Here is a 23,607-nt window from a genome sequence, read left to right as displayed (position 1 = left end):
ATAATGGCCGCGATTTTTTCTTCTTGATTTCATTTATTCGGTGAATTCATTGGAACGATTAATTTCTCGGAGTAGAATGTGGAGCAAGACTTATCATACTTTTTACTTTTTAACAACGTGTTTCATTTTCTCGTAATGACGTTTTCGATTCGCCATAACGAACCATCGATATTTTCCACTTCCATTTCGCGTGTCTTCGGAAAGAAATTAATGAATATTGAACGGTTTTTTTATGGATATACTTCAAACCCACGTTTATATTATTTTTATCGGTCAATAGGAGGAAATTGAGAGTTTAGACTATGTACCCGCGGTATGAAAACTATAGGAAGTTAGAAATATTCCAATAAATAATTCAAATTGTTAATTTTTTGGTCGTCAATATATTTATCAATTTATATTTTGTCTGGCGTTAAAATTAATTTAGACTCTGTTCTTTTCCATTATTCCGTTGCCAAGTAGTTGCTCGCAACCACGAAGACGTAACCCATTTAAAAGTAAAACCATATAAATTTAATTATCCATTAAGAATACTGGCGCCTAAGCGAAATAACGATTGCAGTACAACCCCCAATATTAAATCTTGGTAAAATTACATGGTAATTGAAATTAAGCTTCAAAAAATTCCCACGGGTTTTATAGTTCCCAAAAAAAGGATGACATACTTGAACATCCGGAACTACTTGGGAATGAAACCCGATCCTGGCGTGCGCTTAAAGCCTTCAAACCAAATACATAAATACAAAAAGAGAGCTGTGCTCAAAAAAATATCGGTTTCAATTGGAATCAAATATTTATCGTAGGAGACACTCAACTCCCCTGCTCAAACCGGTTCGGATTCGCAGACTCGAATTAAAATTAGATCATACAATTATTTAAAACGTTGTAAGCTAACTCGGGAGACAGCAGAACTGGCTTTTTTACAGCAAAAGAAAAAATTGGGGAGTTTAACTGATACCAAACAGGAGTAATTTCTACCGGCGATCCCCCGTTTGATTGAACAGTCATCTTAAGTTTTATTTATCGCGCTAAGAATAAATTTTGGAAGCTTTCCGAAGGTAGACGCCCTGTGTTGAGCCCCGGGGTTGTTTCCCGACCTACTTTGTCTAAACGGTTCATTTTTTTCGATTTCTTACGACCTTTTTGTATTACGAATTTATCCCGAATTTTCGGTTACAATCGTGATGAAACACATTTTAAATATCATAAGAAAAATAAGCATTGGTTCTCTCGAAATAACTGTCCCAAAACTTACCTTTTTTGTATAGTGACATGATTAAATTTATTTGTAAATTAATTTTCCCATGTTGAGATTAACCGCAATTTTAAATGTAAGATTTTATCAAGATTTTCAAATATTTTTTCCTCGAAGGGAATTTAAATTATTGCCTAAAGCTAATATTTTACAGAAGGGGACATTTTATTGTCTAAAAATAAAACTAGGTAACACAATTCTTAAAGAAAAAGGGGCACGAAATTGGCCTAAAATGAAATCAGAAGTATACATTATTAGTAATTATTAGTTTGGGTTAAATTAGAACTTTACCGGAAAAGTAAAAGTTCCTGATATTACCCATTATTTTCAAGTAAAAGTTTAAATTCTTATCAAATTCCCGTAAATTGGGGGCTTACGCGAGTCAAATACGGAAGCTGCCAGAATTCCGAAAATGTGGAAAACACAAATATCAAACAAACTCTTCAAACAGAACAATCGGGCGATAAAAACAAAAGAGGGAAAAGTGGGAGACAACAATGAGAGAAGATTCGGTCATTTTCTGTTGGAATAACGCCACTCTAAAACGAATTATCTACATTTTACTACTGTATATGAGTAAGATAGTGAAAACCGTATGTTACCGGACAATCTAGTAGAAAATAACGAAGCTGGTAAAGTCTGCTACGAAATATCCCCGTACTTTAATTGAGCATTAGCCCCTTCAAATTAGAAAATACATATCCTGGTACAGTATCTATAATTTGGAATGAAAAGAGCTGGTGTCTCAGAAAGAGAACGTAATTCAATCTCGAAAGAGAAGTTTCGATGGGCGAGTAAACAAAAAGGGACGGGCAGTTCGTTAAACCTTAGTAATGAGTATAATGAATACAGTCAAGTCGTCTTTTACCAAAGAAAAAAATGGGAGAACAATACGCTATCTGTCGTACGGAGGAAAAAACACTCCTTAATTATGATGGTAAATTATATGGGCCGAATTTTAACCAACAAAAATGAGGGTACCTTTATTAATTTTCAATTTATATACACATAAATATATCGTATTACGCCATGGTGGCCAATAGTGAAAAGAAATCAATTTAATTATTGATATTCATATTAATTTTTAATATAATATTATAGTATTAAAATATATCAATAATTTTTTTAATATACTATTATTAAAATATATCAATAATTTTTTAATATACTATTACTAAAATATAAGAATAATATTTTTTAAATAGTTTTATTATAATATATTAATATTTTTTAAATGGTATTATTAAAATGTATTAATAATATTTTGAATATAGTATTGTTAAAATATATTATATTTATTTTAAATATTATGTTATAATAAATATTACATTTGCAATATTATAATTATAATAAATATTACATTTGTAATATTATAATTATAATAAATATTACATATGTAATATTATGTTATAATATTTATTACATTTGTAATATTATGTTATAATATACATTACATTACATTTATATTTGAATTAAAATATTATGTTATAATGTATATTATATTATATTTTTATGATAATTTTATGTAATAATATATATATTACATTTATTATATTTTTATTATAATTTTGTTGTAATATATATTACATTTATTATATTTTTAATATATTTTTATGTTATAATATATATTACATTTATTATATTTTATTATACTTTTATGTAATAATATATATTACATTTATTATATTTTTATTATAATTTTATGTTATAATATATATTACATTTATTATATTTTTTTATAATTTTATGTTATAATATATATTACATTTATAATATTATGTTATAATATGTATACATATATATTAATTATGCGGAGTGTATTTTATGGCTGCATTCACTTTCGCTCATACCTAATTTGCATATCTATTAGTTATTAGCCATGTACAAATATAAATAATATACAGACGCTATTTTAATAAATAATAATTAATTTTCCCGGAAATAACAATTTATTTCTTTTGCGAAATTTTCGCATGATTTTTTCGTCGTAATAATGACTTTTTTATGCGTATTAATATTTTTTTACGTTTACATTTAAAAAATTAAAAGAATCTCAGATTTTATCTCAAAACGAGTTTTTTTGAGAGAAAAATAATTAATACGAACAACGGTGTCATCCTGGTGGGCCTAGATAGAAAAGGGATTTCTACTTAAAAAGAATGTGTTTTTTCTACTATTTTCTCAGATACGTGAGAGGTTAATCGCATCCTTTTCGACTCAATATTCGGTGCTCAATTTCATTCAATACATCCTCCGCTTTTGAGCTAGATTCGCCGCTGTGTCGTGACATATTTTAGGAAAAAAAGTCGTAAAAAGAAATTGTTTAAAAATACAAGAACTTTTTCTTCAACTTAATTAAGTTCAATCGGATTTTCGAAATATAGCAATTATAGAAAGTAAAGTTGAGAGAATAAGTCGAATTTAAGCAATAAATTTAAATAAGGTTAAAAGTATTTATTTTTAAAAATGACAATTAAACTAATATATAAATGATAAATACAATTAACGGGATAAGCTACAGGTAATAAACGTGTAAAATACTAGTTTAAAAAATAAACCAGAAATTATTTATTTAATCAAGTTTAATCTCTTTAAAATTGTTCAAAATAAATTTTGTCGACGTAGAATTGAATGTTTTAAATTTTCCGTTAAATTCCCTAATACTTTAAATTTTTGTAGACTTAGAAGTGCACGTTTCAAATTCCCAACAAAACGTGTGTTAGATACAATTTTAAACAAAAAAAATTAGATTTAATGTGTGCCTATTTTTTGCTACTTTTATAAAATTTTACTAATCACAACGATTGTGGTTTCTGTAGCCCCGATATCGGAATTTTAAGAGAGTGGGAATTCTTTCGATGATCTCATTTCGGAGTTTGAACGATATTGATTTGAAGTTAGAAATTAATTTCAGGCGATACAGAAATGGGAGTAATTCTTCAAATCCAACCGCGAAAAATGCCAAGTGGAGGGTGCCAGAAAAATCTTTAAAAAAGAAATAGCGGAAGTTTTAGTTTTTACTCGTTTGGCCTCATTTCGAAGTCTTACCAGTTTTATTTTTTCAAATATTATTGAAACAAGATTAAAAAAAAGAAATTTATCGCTCTTGATATTAAATCGGAGGACATTTGCCCATTCGACAGTAAAACAGTTCTGAGATTTTAAAGTTTTAACTTAAACTTTTGTGAACTAGTGACATGTCGACATTAAACTCTAGATAATAAGAGGTTGTAATATATATAAAACTGGTAACGTGTTGAAGTTAATGCGCTAAGGTGAAAGCCCTTTCGAGATGACTGTGTTATCTCCAGTATTAATAAGTCAATTTACCTTGAAAAAAAATAAAGGTTATTGGCAATAGGATAAAATTGAAAATTTATATGAAACAATAGTGTTGCTTCCTCAGACCTGAAGATACGACGAAAATGGTAAAAAGTGCGTAAAACTAAATAATATCAAGGATAATTGAACAATTCAGTTGGACCTTTTTTGTATTCGATAGAACTTAAAGCAACCGTTTCTCTAAGTACCTATCGAGTCCAGCAATAATTATTGAAAAATACCTGCGGAAATTTTTCGTGTCAATAAAAATGAGTGGTACTGAAAGATAGCTTTTTTGAACCAAATAATATTTCGGTTAAATGAGTTTCGATGCGGCGTATTATTTTAATTTGAAAAACAGCGATAAATATTTTTTTCGTACGTGAGAGTTTTAAATTTTGTTCTTTGTTACAAGATTGGGAATTTTTGATAGCGAGTCGGGGAAAAGCGAATTTCTCCAAAAAATTTAATAATCAGAGCGAAGAATATTTTTTTCTTCGGGGTCTCTTTAAAAGTTTTTAATATTTCGTTTAGAACTCGTGCAAATACGCGATATATGCCACAAAATAAAATATTCTTTGGAATTTAAACTCGCGTGGTTTTTATTCCTTACAATTTAAACTTTGTATTTGAAGAAAGTCCTTTAACCTTTAGCCTCGAAATATTCATTTATCTCTTGAGCATATGGAAAAGTGACGTTTTATAACTCGAATTTAATAATTTATTACGCCAAGACGAAAAAGTAGTTTTTTGAGGTCGTTGAACGGTTTCATTTCTGATAAAGTGAACGTGATTGAAATTCACTTTAATTTAATAATGCGGGCGTTAAATTTATAGGGGAAGTTAACCAATATTTTACACTATCGCAAGACTTGTCACATTAAAAATCTTCTACTTTAATTCTAGTTCCAGTTGAGCACTTTTATTACGATTTTATGAATGTTCAATGGTAAAATTAATATTAACGTAATTTTTCTCTAGTTTTTAAATTATATTTGACAATTTTAAATTCAATAGATAATTAATTACTATTAAAAGTAAGTGATATATCTTTTAGATTATTCGTTTGAAACAAATACCTCCGTAAGTTCCCGCTGATTTTTCCATATTAATTTTTGGAAGACAAAAAATCATAATATATTTACTTTTTAAAACTAAAATATTACAAAAAATAAGAATTATAAATAAGTTTATAATAGTGTTTTTTTTAATTGTACAGTGAAGTGGTTAGCTCAAATCTAACAAACTAAAAAGCACAAAAATTATTTTAAAACACTATTTATTGATTAATAAATAGAAAAATATTTTTCTTATTGTAAGTCTATGACGGTTGACTGGAATGGTAGTGGAACTAGAAAGAAAGTAAACCTTTAGCCTTTACCGTCATATACGGATCCAAAGATTTACCCCAGTTTCAACCAAAATAACACGGTATTTGAGAAACGTTTAAATTTGAAATTATTCTCGATAAATAACAAAACACAGACGTGACGAGAAGGACAATTATTTAAATTTCACGGTTTTAGAGGAAAAATGCGAGTTTCTAAGGAATCCTAAAATTTAAACTACGACCTGAAAAACGTTCCTTAACTGCAAAACAGCCTCGTTTTTCAGGATAAAATTGTAAAACGTACAAAACAGAACCCGCGTCTCAAAAACCACTAAAAACGATATAAAACCTGTCTTCGTTCACGATCTTTTGGCATCAGCAGCTGCTGTTTGGGTTACCGCTTCGCTGTTAAGTTTATTGCGTGGCTTACCGCAGATCTTTGATAAATATACTCGATCATTTCTACGGTAGGAGTTCAGAAAAGTTTTTTATAAATATAATTGTACAAAAGACGCGAACCGAGTTATAAATTCCGAACAGGCAGTGTCGAAATACTAAAAATACAAAAAGGGTCAAACTATTGTTTTCTTTCATTTAAACTTTTAATGAGATTATTTTAATTTCATTGAAACAAAAGTCGCTCTCCTCGATAGATCAAAATGTCTCGCATCGACTTTATTCGAAAGATACGGAAAATTTAACAATAAGAAAAATGAATGGAATCGGTTTTAATTACTTTTTTTAAACAAAGAAGGAAATGGTCAATCAGAATCGGAGCTTCGCAGGACGTCGTTAGTGGGTTAGCCGACTCTTTGAGGTAGCTTCGAACGTGACTAGAAACACTTGCCCTATATATTAGAGCGGTTCACAACGGAAACGTTGAGTGTTTCGGGCTATTTTCAACTATTTGCTAAGCCTAACGATTTATGTTCCACACTCGCGTTACTGTTAGTGTAAATACGAGGTAACATTTCTCGTGTTTTGTAACTTTTCTTATTTTTATCGGATCGAATTATTTGAATTTGACCGACCAACTGGAAATACACCAAACCTACTTATAAATTTCGGGATTATGAATTTGTTAATCCTTTTACTAAATTTTCAGTGTTAAAGAAATGTACAAGAATCATACTCATTTTAATTACGTTACTAAAATGTATAGTTATCTCCAATAGTTAGGACTCTATGGGGGCCCTAAATTAATATTTTCCAGGAGCATACCCCCTGCGCAGCCTCGTGGTCCGATTCGGAACCAACGTGGTATACTTCACCCAAAGAATATAAAGCCCCAGGAATGGAAGGATTGATATTATTGGCCGCGTGTTTTGGTTGAGCTAGAAACTTCCGGCAAAGCAAATCAGGGAACCGGAAACGGTTAACGCAACCCGGTCTCTCTTTAAAAACGAGAGGCGCAAAAGTTCCACTAGACGGAGCTACACCTTCCATTCCTGGGGCTTTATATTCCCTGCTTCACCCTTAAAATGTTTAGTTATCTAAAATAGTTACGGCTTTATACGGGCCCGAAATTGATATTTTTCCGGGGCCCGGGTCCGGTCTCGGTGGCCCTGCTGATATGTATTTTGGAGACTTAACCTTATTCACTTCCTTAAAGACGAACCAGTACTAATATCAGTTGTTTTAGAACAGAGTGGCGAAGTGGTTAGCACTTTCGCCTCGCAACAAGAGGAGCCGGATTCGATCCCAGCTTTCGAGTACTCTTTTTTCCTCTTAAAATAAAAGCTTGCGGAGGTTTTAAAGCCATAGTTATTGTATGGTTATTTGTAGGGCAACCCTCCCACGCGTTTTAAAACCTCCTGTATCGACGGTTGCAATGCAGGTGATAAACGTAGCTTATTATTATTTCAAAGTTTCGAGACAAAAGCTTCTGAAATCTTACTGACAATTACACTCCCTTTTCGTTACATTTTATCGCATGAAGACCCCGCCTGCAGTGAAATAAACACTTGACCCATTGAATAGGTTTTCCCTGATAATGACTATAGCGAGACGAAAAAAGTAGGACTATATAACAGCAACAAGTACGCCGGTGTCTACCAGTAACATTATATACCCGAGAAAATTATAACCGCGCCCAATATTAAAGCGCTGCTGCTTATCAGATTCGCGTAACTGCTCTCAATTCGACACTCGGCCATATTAAACTGAAATAATATGCCAGTAAAAACCCCCTCAAATAAACAACACCTCGCTTATTTTCAACAAAACACGATGGGTAACATTGTATCATGATAGTTTGTTACTTTGCATAAATTAGTACCTAGTTACTGCAATTTTTAATTTTGCACTTATTTCGTAATTTCGATCGGATTTTTTAATTGACAGTTAAAAATCGAAATCTGATGGACAGAGTAAATATTTCACTTTAATTAATTATCAGTTTTTTTAATATAATATATATATATATATATATAAATATATATATATATAATATATATATATATATAATATATACTAGAAATCAGCTAAAAGCTCATCAACTTGAAAGTATATCGAGGGATGGATATAGGATGGCCGTAAGATTGTGTGTAGGATTGCGTAGGATTGTGTAGGATTGCGTAGGATTATATAGGATTGCGTAGGATTACATAAGATCGTAGGATTATATAGGACTGCGTAGGATTACATAAGAACTAAGGATTGTCTAGGATTGCGGTATAATGTTTCTAAAATAACAATATTTTAACCAGAATTAAGTACCAAAAATCAGATTTCGTAGTTTCAAAAAATATGATAACATCAAAAAACCGTTACCAGATTTCTGTAGTCTATTTAAAAAATACTATAAATTTCAAGCAAAAATTTAAAGGAATATTTAATATTTTCCTTAAACAATAAAACAAAAGTACCAAAAATAAAAAGGGTGCTTATGCCCAATTACAAAAAAGTTGGTCAATCGTAGCACCCCCAAAAAAAACATTGAAAATAAATATTAATAGACCATCTCAAGAACGTCAAAATACTACAAATAGTCTTTCTCGCCTAGGTGACGACCAAATCAATTCAATTTGCTCGCGTTCTTAGTCTAGACGCAACTTCATAAGTCATGATTTGAAGCGTAGACGATCTTAACCTAAAAAGGCACCTTTATCTTTAACATCCCATCCATAAGAGACGATAGAAAATAAACCATTTTCCCTGATTCTATTCAATAACGAAAAAAAAAGGAAATGAATTTTGGTTATATTTCTCAAGTGGAAACTTAGCTTTTCCTTCGTTACAAAAAAAGGTTCTACGCAACGTTAGCTTTAGCCGTTTCTTATTAAAACGAGCGCCTAAAGTCGTCATATTATAAATGAGGATGAAAATTTAGGCTGCCCCGTTTGTCTACGAAAGTGGATTCGTTTCAGGTACATAGCTGAAGATTCCGATACGGGTTTATGACGGCGTGGTTGGCCTACTTCACTCGATGGAAACGATTCTCGGATATTTTATTACACCGTTATGCAAATTTTAAACGCGTTTTGATATTTTTTCTTCGCCGAAATAAACCGTCTAAAATACGAAACTGGAACTAATTTTATTCCGCTAGCTGAGAAGAGTTTTAGCAAATCATTCTCGGCAAAATTTGGTTTTTATTTTGAGAATTTTTTCTGTAGGAAACGTTAAACCCGATTGCGTTTATTTTAAAATCTTACTAATGTTTTATTTAATATTCTTTTAAAACAAAAACCGAAACCATTTTGAGTTTTGAAAAATAATTTTTTTCGTGAACTAAATAGTAAAAAATCGGGCACATCAACGTAATATTTGATAGTATTAAATCAAATTTCCCGAAAAACTAGGCATATTACTAACACATTTATTTTATTACCCACTAATTAAGATCTATACCGTAGCCGTTACGCGGTTTATTTTCAATTACAGGTTAATTAAAAACGTACATAATAATTAAAATCATATAACATCGTTTAATAATTCCAGCCTTCAAGGTCACAATTGTCAATAGAAAAAATTATGGGACATATATAAATCCCTTCTAAATTCCAGAGACGCTAGCATATTAACCTTAATTAATTTCCCCAATACCCAATGCGACGAAATTATACAATTTGAAAAACCGGCGAAGTGAAATCTTTAATAAGAGTTATACTCTTTTATCGTATAGTGACCTATTATTATCATTTCGTACAATAGAACTATATTTCATACCCCCAGTGAGGTACATTTTATTTGGTATTATTTCGATACGATTTTGAAGCGAAAATTTGGGCCAACTGCTATAAATAGCGAGAATAAAAAAATGGCAAAAGCTACTCTAGCTTGTACGGGGGTTACAGTTTTTCTTTCGGTTTTGAGTTCTTTAGAAACAGCAATCAAACGGTGTCTTGTATAATAGATATCTGCCGCTACAATAACAGTGTTAGAATGCCCGTAGATCCGCTTCAGCGCATTCTGATATATAACACATCAGCTTTTATATATATCTTTTAGTCACTTGATTTATCGAACAATGTGGCAATACCATCTCTCGCGCTTCGTACCAAGTATCAGCTAGCCTTTGATTACTGTAGAAATCTTCAATATACTAAAAAATACTTTAGAATATATTTATAAGAACGGTGATTTCCTTAGAATATAATAAAAAATATAGAAAACGTTTTTCACGTAACCGAATCGTTTTGTTGAACATTAACCCTAATCTCTTCATATTTGGATTAAAGTGATTTTGATATTAAACGGGTGAATCCCGTGCTGTAAAAGGCTACACTTTTTTAGCTTCTATTAAGCACTTCTTCATAAGTTTTAAATCATATTATATTTCGTAATTTAACGAGTTGATATCCTTACAGAAATTCTATAGAACTATAATAGGAAATCTATATAATTTCTATAGACCTTTAGGGCATTCTTCATTATAAATTGTAAAAACTATGAAATTTCTATTATGTCTTGCTCACGGGATATGACGAAAATTACATCACTTCGAACTCCGTGATGAAAACGCATCTTAAGCTTTGGTTTCCATGGTAACCTTTTCAATAGCACAATTAATATTGAAATTTACCAATTTTGATTTTAATATTAATTTAAGTTTGTTTAATTTTAATCTTCATTTTAACAAGAACTAGATTTAATTTTAATATTAATTTTAGCCTTTTTAGTTCCAATTTTAATATGGAACAAGGTCTCATTGAAATTGTTTAATATAGAAATATTATACAGAGGCATACTTATAAGTGATTATGTTACTTATGGTAACATTCATACAGCGCTTTATAAAGAAAACATTAGGCCTTCTACAGACTTGTATAAGATTTCATAAATTATATAGAAAAACATAAATTCAAAAAAAAATTGAAGGTATCCCATCAAATCGATGTTTACAAGTGACCAGTTTACAAAATACCGAAGCTACCATTATACTATTGAGATATCGAAACAAATTAACCAATTTTTAAAATGCGGTCTGTATGTTAGATTTTTTTGTCAGAATACCCGGAAATTATTTCTGTAAACTTGTTCTGATTGGACAAAAAAGAGCAACACGACTTGAATTCGTAATTTCTTCGTAAAAAGAGATCAAAGTCCAACGCGATGATAGCGTGAGATTAGGGTTTGCAAAAATTGCCCGTTTTAAATTTCAAAGAAGGTTATTTCAGACACGTAGAAGGATTTAGCCTAAATTATACGAGCGTCTGGGATGTTTTAAATTCTTTTTTACGTTCATATTTTGGGGGAATTATCTTCGAATGCGCAATCGGGATTAACCCTTTGGCGTCCCACGTCATTTTGGGTAGATAAATAAGAACGCGATCAAATTTCTTCTCTTAATAAGATCGCTGTTAATGGGATTAATGGAACATGAGATAATTTTTCTTATTAAACGCAAAATAATTCAACTTCCATTTTTAAAGCTCGAGTAAGACAAGGTTAAGACGTAACATTTTTCGCGACCTATCTCGTTTTCATACTGATGTTTAAATGCTTACTGTCTACATCCGGTTGTGAAATTAATCTCGGAAATAATCCATACAAAATCTTAATAGCCTGATTTATAGTTAGGCTTAACGCTGACCTTCCATTGTATGCAAAACGTACGTTTGTTTAAAAAAATTTAGGTATTGAAATAGCGAAAAAATACACACTAAACTAGAAAATATTTCGGTATATAGTTAAATGCTTGTTAATATTATTTTCACGTTTTTACTTTAATTTTAATATTATTTTCACGTTTTTACTTTAATTTTAATATTAATTTCACGGTTTTACTTTAATTTTAATATTCATTTTTAGCCTTTTTAGCTTCAATTTTAATATTACTTTTAATCTTGTTAGCTGTAATTGTAATATTAATTTACCTTTGTTTGCTCTAATTTTAATATTAATGTTAACCTCCTTAGCTCTAATTTCAATATGAATTTTAGGCTTTTTAGCTCCAATTTCAATATGAATTTTAGGTTTTTTATCTCCAATTTCAATATGAATTTTAGGTTTTTAGCTACAATTTCAATATTAATTTTAGGTTTTTTATCTCCAATTTCAATATGAATTTTAGGTTTTTAGCTACAATTTCAATATTAATTTTAGGTTTTTTGGCTCCAATTTTAATATTAATTTTATTCTTTTATTTCTAATATTAATATTAATTTAAATCTTTTATTTCTAATATTAATATTAATTTAAATCTTTTATTTCTAATATTAATATTAATTTAAATCTTTTTATTTCTAATATTAACATTAATTTAAACCTTTTTAGCTATAATTTTAAAATTAATTTAAACCTTTTTAGCTATAATTTTAAAATTAATTTAAACCTTTTTAGCTATAATTTTAAAATTAATTTAAACCTTTTTAGCTATAATTTTAAAATTAATTTTAACCTTTTAGATCTAATTTGAATATAAATTGAAACTTGTTTCCTCTAATTTCAGGAGTGGTAGCGTGGGCAGTCAGCGCTGAAGTGATCATGCTGCCTGGACGTGAAACGAATAAAGTGGACTCTGGACTTCTACAGGTGAGTTCACTTCATTGTTTCTAGCGATAAATAACCACACGTGAAGGTCTTTTTAAAAACCTGTGAATCATCAAAAAAGCGAAAATAAATGTTACACGCGTCAGAAGACAAAACGAAACTAAAAATGTTACGTTAAATTAACCACATAAGTGTAACCTTTAAAAATAATAAGAATTTTACCCTTATTCAGGGTTTATTTTTAAAGGCCATCAAACACGGTAAAATATTTTCCCCAAAAATCGAGGGCGTTTTGCGGATAATCCCAAATAAAACGCGTTCCTCCGCTTCTCGGTAATGGGTGAGAGGTCAAGGTTCACCTCGTCGCTTACCCGCGTGACATCAGCGACTTTTAAGAAAGGGGAAACAAACGCGGCTAATTACCTGGTGGTAGAAACAAAAGTGGGGGAGAGGGTACGACCCACGCGCCCCAATACGGGCGAGGGAACACCAGCAGACGTACTTAAATATTAATTCTTTTACAAAAGGTAATGACCTCTATTTGGAGGCTAATAAACCTACGCGGGTAGTATCGTATCGGTGTCGCCGCCTGGTGGGGGAGGTCGCAGTCACGTATCCTCAAAGCGTTTCCCAAAACAGACTCTATTTCTCCTTGAACTTCACATTGTATGATATCGAAAGATTACAAACTACAAAAGCGGAATCAGCTGCTACAGACAGGCTAATGTAGGACGCCAAGAGGGAGTCTACGTTCTAAAAAAATATTTTTCTAATAATGGCAAAAATAATTAATATTTTCAACCAATATTTTTTCTTTTGAACCTTTTTTTCTATTGAAAACGGCAAACATAGTTTGAATATACAAATTATATTTTAAAATGACTAACAAGTTGAGACGATTTATAGTCCCCCTCATTCCGGAAGAGTGAGATACTACACTTTAATCTTATACAGTTGAAAAATACTACACTTTGATCTTAGCCAGTTGAAAAATACAACACTTTGATTTTATCCAGTTGAAAAATTTTACATTTTGATCTTAGTCAGTTGAAAAATACAACACTTTGATTTTATCCAGTTGAAAAATTCTACATATTGATCTTAGTCAGTTGAAAAATACTACACTTTGATCTTAACCATTTGATAAATACTACACTTCGATCTTAGCCAGATGAAAGGTATTAAACTTTGATTTTAGCCCGTTAAAAGATATTACAATTTGATCATAGTCTGTTAAAATTTAATACACTTTGATCTTCGCCAAACAATGAAGAAGCTTATTATTAACTTTTACAAAACATTTTATGAAGAAAATATTTTAGAGGTTATATCAATTGACGTATTTATAAAATTTCAACCTTTTTTGGAGAAATCTAACGTTAGTGATCACGTCAGGATTACATACACAAAAATATTTCAATCTTTTCGGTCAAATATTATTTAGGACGCAAGAGCTGGCTTCCGCTCAGAAAAAAAAACTCATTCCAATAATGACCCAGACCCTGGCTCTCGTGAGAATTGAACTACCCCACAAAAAATACGTCATATTTCCCATCTAGCATATATTTCGCTATTTAACCTTTTTCTGTAGAAATCGGCCACCTCAATCCGAATATTTAAATTATATTCAAAGAAATACGACGATATCCTTAATGAAAGAAAATTAGTATTCTTATCCCGTAATCTAATAATTTTTGACCGAATATAATAGAAGATGCTTTAGGCGGGCGTTCGACAGTAGCTATGGGCAAACCGCGCAAATTGTACTAATTACAACCGCGTGTTAAGTTAAAAGGAACCACCTATGGACTGTAATGCAAAGGATGATAAAATTTGCGAAAAAGTAGATTAGTCCATTAAGAAAAGGGATCAAAAAGCTAAACCCTAAACAAATTTGAAGAAAATTAAATCCTTACAAAAGCTCGTACCGATAGGTTTTCGAGCAATCAAAAAGACGCGAAACTCGGACCAAATAATTACAACCGCGTGTTAATAGTTGAAATGGAGCTAGTTTCAAAAGCTAATTCATAGGTGTGTCCGTTACAAATATAATCAGATTGTAATTGTATAGTGTCATCGACGTAATTACAGTATAACAGCGTTGAATACATTTGTCCTTGGTGAAATCAAAGGTCATTTCGTGAGTTTGATAACTAAAGAGAGCCATCCATTGAGTCGCGTGCCTGGACGGTTATAATACAAAACATACAATTTTTCTTTACGCTTGACTGTGAGTCCCCGTGTTCAGTGGGAAATATTTTACACACCGGTCTTTTTAAATGATTCGTTTAATAACCGGAAACGACCGACAGAGCATTAACTCGTTGACCCTGACTAGCTGCGCGTGTCCGAGACACTTAGTTACCCAGTCACACACATTCCGAAATAATGTAATTTGAAAATCGAGATTACATAAATTTGGCCTTTAGGGACTTTTAATCTTAGCTGAAAACATTTTGGAATTTTCATAAAATGTAAGTAAAATATCGTTAGAAACGAGGGTTCGAAATAAAAAACGCGTACGACCACACTGAAAAAAACCCAATTTTAAAAAAAAGTTAGTTGTTTTTTTATATAAGAAACACTTATTTTAGTAGTAATAATAATAATAATAATAATCCGTTTATTCCCATTCGACCGAAATCCCATTCGACCGAAAGAATTTTAAAATTTAGCCCAATTGGCGGGGTGATTTGGTATTTTATTTATAAGGTATGTACTATCGAAGATCCATGTTCAGGTTAGGTTAGGTTAGGTTAGGTTAGGTTAGTTTAGGTTAGAGTTGGTTAAGTTTACTATTTCAGTTTTGGTTCAGTTACTTTTCTTGACTAGGTGAAGATAAAAATATAATTCATGCTCATTCCAAAAGCCAATTTATATAGCAGCGTTCGGTCGAATGGAACACATAAAAACCGCACGTTTCGGCGGAATTCGGTCGAATGGGACACCTCAAAAACCGCCTTCGGTCGAATGGGATTTCGGTCGAATGGGACTAAAGCTAATAATCAGCTAGGGTAATACCCAAGGCACCACCTTAGGCCTAAGTCATCGAGCGACTTTTAAAGACGTTAGTTCAGGTAAATGCGTAGGAGGGTAGTGGCACATGTTTATTAAGAAATTTGAATTACATGGTTCATAGATTTTACTAGAAATGTCTTAAATTTTATTAATATCGCGAATCGAAATACGTCGATTTTTGTAACGTTAACTTGTTAGTCTAAATTTTAATAAAACCCAAAAAGACCCGGGTTTTTTAAAACCCTGTTAGAAACAGCTACATTTCTGTAAAGACGTTTAAAGGTCAAGGATCACCGGGAAAAGTCAAAAAATTTGAATATGAAATTTTTGTAGCAGCCACACGTTTTTGAAACATTTTACATTCGTATAATTGCTAAAATTTTAAATATTCTATCTAGCTCAATGGAAAAAAATACATGTTAATTTACGTAGATAAATCTAATGTTGTCCATTAAATTTTTATTCGTTTCTCTAGTTTGTAGAATTTACAGAAACTAAAATAAACATTTATTTATATTAAATATATAAAATAACGTAGGGTTTTTTTTCCTCAAGAGTTTAAATGATAAGTACTTCAATTGTGAGTTCGTTGTTAAACCAAAATACTTTTTTTGGCTTCTAACACATTTAAGTGACGCGTACAAATAGTTCTAAGAAAACGAGCTATACCCTAGATATATATTTATCTGACATACAAGGTTTATTCACAATATATGGTCAGTTTTAAATAGCTATTTAAAATATATTTTATAAGAGATCATAAACATTATTTTTCATTCGTAAATAAAACGAGGAATTTATATACTTGACAGTTTTTCCTCAAATTGTCAATCAATTTTCTCGAAATAAATTAATGTTTAGCGTAATAGATTAAGAAAGGGGCTATTTTAAAACGTAAAATCTGTCGCCTTTGTGTCCAGACGTATAATATCGAAGAATACATTTATTTATTATTGAATTTCACACCACTATTTCCTGTCCTAGATTGAACGACAATAATTGAAAATAATCTTTTACAACCCCATCAAAATAATTGCAACTTTTCAATTTTATTTCGATTTTCTAAGCGTGAAACGGGAAATTTTTGTACGTGAAGAAAAATGCCTCTCAGCTACAATCTGCCTGCGCTTGCAATCTTTTCTTAATAAAGCTTAACGCACTTTTCCTTTCGCGTGAATTATACGTTAACTCATTAACACTCCAGATATTAAAGAAACTACTTTTTAATTACAGATCTAAATTCTACCCGCGGCGTATTTTGCTCTGAGTTCAAAACATTGTTATATCTAAATTATCGTAACTCTGTTTGAACCATTTTCTAACGTAGAAAGGGGATACTTTTCAAATAATTAATTCTATATTATCATATTGAACAAAAATTTTTAGATATTAAGATAATAAAAATATAGTAACTCGATTTTAAAAATATTTTGGTTATATATTAACTTGTTTTTAAAAATATTTTGGTTATATATTAACTTGTTTTTAAAAATATTTTGGTTATATATTAACTTGTTTTTAAAAATATTTTGGTTATATATTAACTTGTTTTTAAAAATATTTTGGTTATATATTAACTTGTTTTTAAAAATATTTTGGTTATATATTAACTTGTTTTTAAAAATATTTTGGTTATATATTAACTTGTTTTTAAAAATATTTTGGTTATATATTAACTTGTTTTTAAAAATATTTTGGTTATATATTAACTTGTTTTTAAAAATATTTTGGTTATATATTAACTTGTTTTTAAAAATATTTTGGTTATATATTAACTTGTTTTTAAAAATATTTTGGTTATATATTAACTTGTTTTTAAAAATATTTTGGTTATATATGAACTTGTTTTTAAAAATATTTTGGTTATATATTAACTTGTTTTTAAAAATATTTTGGTTATATATTAACTTGTTTTTTAAAAAAAAATGGTTTTAAAATATCTGAAATTTAATTTAATTTTATAGTAGTTTCAAGGTACGATATTATTTGATTGAGAAAATAGACTACTTTTAATTTGCTACAAGTTACGGTATTATTTCGCTGAAAATAGCAGCTTCAAGTTAAGGTTCAAAGTGAAAATGCCATAACTTGAGCTTTTACTCCTTTTAGGATTAAAACTTGATTTTTATGTTGTTTGAGTAACTGAACATTTTTTATTACACTTAATTACAAACGGTATTTTAAACATTTAAAACGTTTATGTTATAAAATTGCGAAAAGGCTTCACAAAACATGACTCAGGTAACTTTTTTTTTGTAATTTTTCGCGATAACTTTGGTTAAGATGGCGGCTAGTGCACGTTGTCAATTTCCCAGCGAAATTATTTCGAGGCCCTAAGGAGAACGGTGTGTTTTGCAAACGACCAGGGGCTAGCTTCTAATTGTGGACTCACGAAGTAGGGCGTCTTGTCATAAAAAAAAAACCCCTAAAACAATGTGTAAAATGGATGGGAATATAACAATAGTTCTGGGTACAGAGTGAACCTGCTTTATATTATACGGTCGTTATGTCGTTTTTATCACCCGTTTTTTAGTACTACGCCTACAGTTTGTTATTTACACACCTAAAAATTAATTTGTGTATAACACGACTTCTATTTTAAGTCGTTGTTCCGTAAAATAGCTTTGTTCTTTTGTCTACATTCTAAAGTCTAAAATAGACTTGGGAATTATGCAACCAACTATGGTAAAAGTAATATCTATAGACTCTAAAATTAAAATAATTATTAAATATGATTAAAACTTCGTTTTTCTTTTGGGGCTTTGAAAAATGGATCGTTATAAAAATAATTCACTTATTTGTTTTGTTGTTTTGAGGGTATCTAACCAATTATTGTAAAAGTAAAATATATGCACTCTAAAATTAAATATTATTAATTATTATTTTTTCTGTTGTGGCTGGGAAAAATTGATCCTTATAAAAACAATAAGAATAATGAAGTTTTTTCTTTTGCACACTAAAATTAAAAAAATTAATAAAATATTATTACAATAAGTAACTTAATTTTTCGTGCTTTTGGGGATAGTTTAATGCATTTTTGGATACAAAACAGGACAAAACAATATAGGACATCAAAATTATTATTATTATTATAAAAATATAATTTCCAATTCAAAAAACATTCAATATCTGATTTAATTTACGAAATATTATTTTAAAAAATATTTAAATTTAAATATAAAATTTAAATTATTTTAAATTATTTTAAATGATAATTAAATTTAAATATAATATAAAGTATTTCTAGCTACTTGTGCAAGACACTCAATTAATTTAAATATAATATTTAAATTATTTTAAATGATATTTAAATTTAAATATAATATAAAATATTTCTAGCTACTTGTGCAAGACACTCAATTAATTGAAATATAATATTTAAATTATTTTAAATGATATTTAAATTTAAATATAATATTTAAATTATTTTAAATGATATTTAAATTTAAATATAATGTATAGTATTTGTAGCTACTTGTGCAAGACACTCAATTAATTTAAATATAATATTTAAATTATTTTAAATGATATTTAAATTTAAATATAATATAAAGTATTTCTAGCTACTTGTGCAAGACACTCAATTAATTTAAATATAATATTTAAATTATTTTAAATGATATTTAAATTTAAATATAATATAAAGTATTTCTAGCTACTTGTCCAAGACACTCAATTAATTTAAATATAATATTTAAATTATTTTAAATCGTATTTTGCGCAATGACCTTAAAAAAATTTACAAATCTTTAAAAAAAACAATTTCCAAATATATAATCTTATTTCCAGTGTACTTTTGGGTATGTACCGCGTACTTCCATTAGATGCGCAATAATTTTTTCCCTAAAAATTGTTTAGGCGAACAATTTACAAACAAGATATGATTAAATAAATTATGTAAAATGACTAAAAACAATAAAGAACTTAGACAGCGAGGGAAAACATTTTGCTCTAGTTGGATGAAAAGCGCGTGAAGGAACGGCAAAAAACCAAGCAAGCGAGACAGACCCAAAATAGAAGCGCCAAGGCCTAATTCAAAGTCAGGGACTTTCGTAAAAACCGTCATACATTTTCGAAAACAAATAGACGAAGTAAATATTCAATAATCGGCGTCGCGTATCGCTAATTTTGGCGTAAGAAAAGACAAAAAAGCTCGTAATAGTGGCGCTAAAACCGCATAATTTGAACAAAAGGAAACCGCTCGCTACGCTCCATCTAGTTTCCATTCCGATTATTATAACTAGCTTGGTAATCAGTCAAAGGTAACGGCGCGCAGACTTAACCCCCACTTTATACCTCGAGTTGACTGAACTACTAGCCACGTTCACACTTACTCCTAAAATCGCTTCGTTTAGATAACTTGTTTCCAAAATCAGCGTGAGAAATCGCTTTCAAATTCAAAACGACCATGCTGGGAACTAAAATTGCTTGTATTTACAAAAATAACGCGATTAAAATTCGAAATTACGTCAAATAATATTACTGTATTAATAGTAAACATGATTAACTAATAGTCTTAATCGATAACTACGCCGCAAAAATATAAATTTTACCTCTAGATTTGGCGGGAAAATTAAAAGTACTTAAATTTCGGAGTATTTCAAACAAAATAAACGAAATCTGGCAGATAAACTTTTATCTGGCAGAACCGTTTTTTGATTCCTAAAATGTGCCGCCGAAATTTGTTTCCTAAATTGGTCGGCGGTTTTTTCGAAATTCTGTTTATAATTTGAAATGACGTGAAGCCTTGGCTATAACCGAACCGGGATAAAGCGATTTCGCGCAAGATGCGAACTCTCAACTGTGAGCGGGGCTTTAGAAGCGAGTGGGTTTTAAGAAGTCCTTTAGAAGGACGTTCCTTTTCTCATTATTACTGGGTCAATAAGGGAATGCCGCGTGCCTTATTTTTCCTTCCGCCCTCAAACGAGAAAACAAATTTGTCAGATTTCTAATAATAAAAAGGTAATACATTCGTAACATGTAGAACGGAGGAGGTTTATCTTAAGAACGAGTTCTGGCCGATGAATTTATTTATAGGTCTGACTAGTTTCAAACTCGAATAACGACAGAAAGATTGTCTGACAAGCGCCCCGAAAATTGGGTCATACTTGGTTTACAATATCATTCGAGTTATGATTTGAAAAAGAACCGCTTTTACTTTCACGAGCAGCGTTGCCAGTTCCTGAAACTCAAATTATCGTACCAGAACCAAAATATCATCGATTTCATGAACCCATGTTGGAGGCGTTTTCCTTATGAAGTTGCATTTTGACCTCGAATTTGAAATTGCGCGCGCTCCTACACCGGAAAAAAAGTTTTGGTTTTTATGAAACCATTTTTGATACATAGAAATAGCTATACCCACCATTCCCAAGTGCAATTTATCGCCTCAAAAGACGGGGATGGAAATTAGCTTTTATTTGACTCGATTTTCTCATCATTTTCACAAGGAAAACGCCCTCCGATTCTGAGCGCTATTTCGATAACTTCGGTTCATTTACTTTTGGAAATACATTATGGTACTTCTGAAAACTGGCGACTAATTTGAATTTTGTATGAAATACTGACGTTAAACTTGTGACATCAAAATTTCTAATAACACGATTGAAACTTATGTTTAAAGGTCGCAGTTTTAACTGGTTTTCAGCCAATTTAGAAATTTATTGTACAATTATCGAAAAATACGTACTATATAGTACGAAATTGAAAATATCGTACGTCCCAAAAATTATCTCTAAATTATCGACGTGTACGATAATTATCGTTCGTCTGGCAATGCTGTTCACGAGACACCCCCAAATCTATACGCGGAACAATTATGCCTAGCAAAGTTTTTGGGGGTATATAATAAATTATTTTTTATTATTTTCTGCGATTGGTTTAGGCAACGAACGGTCAATTGCCATATTTGGAGGACCGACCGGATATGAACTATGGTCAAAATGTCCATTCCGTCAACGTCAAGGGCAATGAGTACTATTCCGGGAATTACGACCAGAACCGAAATCCATCGGTGTACAACCAAATGCAGGGAAACGGACAGCAAATGTCCGGAGAGGTCAACCGCTTTCTCAACAAACTCAAGGACGGCAACGGGCAGAACCCGACGTTCATACACATAGCGCCCAATTCCGATCCACCAAAGAACAACAACCACCCAGAACCCAACAGGTAAATACATTCGGAATTATAGAGTGGGAATATTTATTAACTCTTCGTTTTATAAAGGTACGGCGAGGAACCTAGCAGTTCCGGAAACCAAGTGCCTCAGGGTCTCCCACCTCCGAACGAATCGAGCCAACAACAAGATCAACCAAACCCCGTCATGGCCATGCACGACCTCTTGATGAACGGCGGCCTTCAGAACCCTCCACCCCCTCCACCACCCCCGCCGCCTCAGCAGGCCCAACCAACTTACAACCTGCCTCCTCCACCCCCACCTCCACCCCCGCAACACACGCAAGAAAGGTCCCACCTGCCACCTCCTCCCCCTCCCCCTCCACCGCAGCACCAACACCAACAAAACCAACAAAGGTTCTATCCACCCCCTCCACCGCCACCCCAACAAAACCAACAGCTTCATCATTTCCCACCCCTACCACCACCACCACCACCACAGGTCAACAACCCAGGTAACAATCAAGGTGCGAACCTCTCTAAAACTCGATATTAATGAAATATGGGTACCCTACAATCCGATAAGGTAACTACTAATCTAAGTTATGTTTTCTAAATTCCAGCCTACCAAGACTCGAATCGTTGGGGAACGGCCGAAACCGGTCAGTCGGGTCAATGGGAGCAAGGAGGAGGCGGTCCTAACAAGGGAGTGACCATCACGATAGGAGGAGGGCCGCACGGGTCCTCGGGGGGAGGCTACGGGGGAGGTCATTCGGCCTCCATATCACCTTTAGGCCTCATGAAGAGTATCTTCCTGCCGTTCCTGCCCAAGCCAAAGGTCAATCTCAACGGCCGGGTGGTCTTCGGTGTCGTCCTGGAGAAAGGTGTAGGGCTGGGCGGTAACAAAGGCGGCGGAGGCGGTGTAGGAATTCACGCTTCTCCTGTCGCCTCGTTCGGCCACGGCCATCATTGAAGCCAACCGCTAACTACGTGAGAAGACACTCGCGTGATTAACATTAAAGATAGTGATCGCCAACAAGGACTTCACTGCCATGAACAATATGTGACCAAAAGATCGTCCGTAACCATTCCTTATACTACTGTCAACCTCCCGCGAGTGCTTCTACGAAGAACTCCAAGCAAGCAACCACTAAGAAGAGTTTTTTCGCAGTTTCATACTCCTTTTAGGCATTAATTATTGTTTCCTTTATATTAATTATCTCCCCTTTCTTTCGATTTTCCGAGTTAGTTAATCTTAAAGTCAAAGTGCCTAATAGTTCCGTCTTAATAAAATGAAAAAAAAAACATTTTAGGTTTAGCGACTTAACGTTTACAAGCGGGTTTCAAAACCAGTAAAAACAACGAAATCCGAACCCTGCCGTCTTCCTAAATATGGATAATCAAATCAATGTTGATACGTCTATTTATAATTAAAAGAAATTATAGGGCCAAGGCCCAATATAATCCTACGTTTCAAGAGATTGTACATAGTAAATGCGTTATTTATAAAGATAAACAAATTTATATAAAAAATAGTATATATTAACCAATCCAAAATAATAGACGTATCATCAATGAATTGAAAATTACGCGGTTTAAGAAAAAAAACCGTTAAAGAACTAATATTTTT

General features: G+C 31.5%; 1 protein-coding gene across 2 annotated transcripts in view; it reads left to right on the top strand.

Moving 5' to 3' along the window:
* LOC149932029 (uncharacterized) overlaps positions 1 to 23,607 on the top strand; it is a 32,100-nt gene extending 8,493 nt beyond the window's left edge. The window contains exons 3-6 of one of the 2 annotated variants that reach the window (XM_090155580.1): positions 12,802 to 12,884; positions 21,745 to 22,031; positions 22,089 to 22,492; positions 22,601 to 23,607. In XM_090155580.1, the coding sequence (XP_090011706.1) occupies positions 12,802 to 12,884; positions 21,745 to 22,031; positions 22,089 to 22,492; positions 22,601 to 22,950 (1,124 nt within the window). In that variant the 3' untranslated portion in view covers positions 22,951 to 23,607. Of the gene's footprint in view, positions 1 to 12,801; positions 12,885 to 21,744; positions 22,032 to 22,088; positions 22,505 to 22,600 lie in introns of both variants that reach the window. The other variant, XM_090155579.1, reaches the window with a different exon arrangement.

The sequence above is a fragment of the Leiobunum rupestre genome, chromosome 8 (genome assembly GCF_980474605.1).
Source record: "Leiobunum rupestre chromosome 8, qqLeiRupe1.1.hap1, whole genome shotgun sequence".
NCBI classification, from domain to species: domain Eukaryota; kingdom Metazoa; phylum Arthropoda; class Arachnida; order Opiliones; family Sclerosomatidae; genus Leiobunum; species Leiobunum rupestre.
This window is presented reverse-complemented; position numbering and strand designations above follow the sequence as displayed.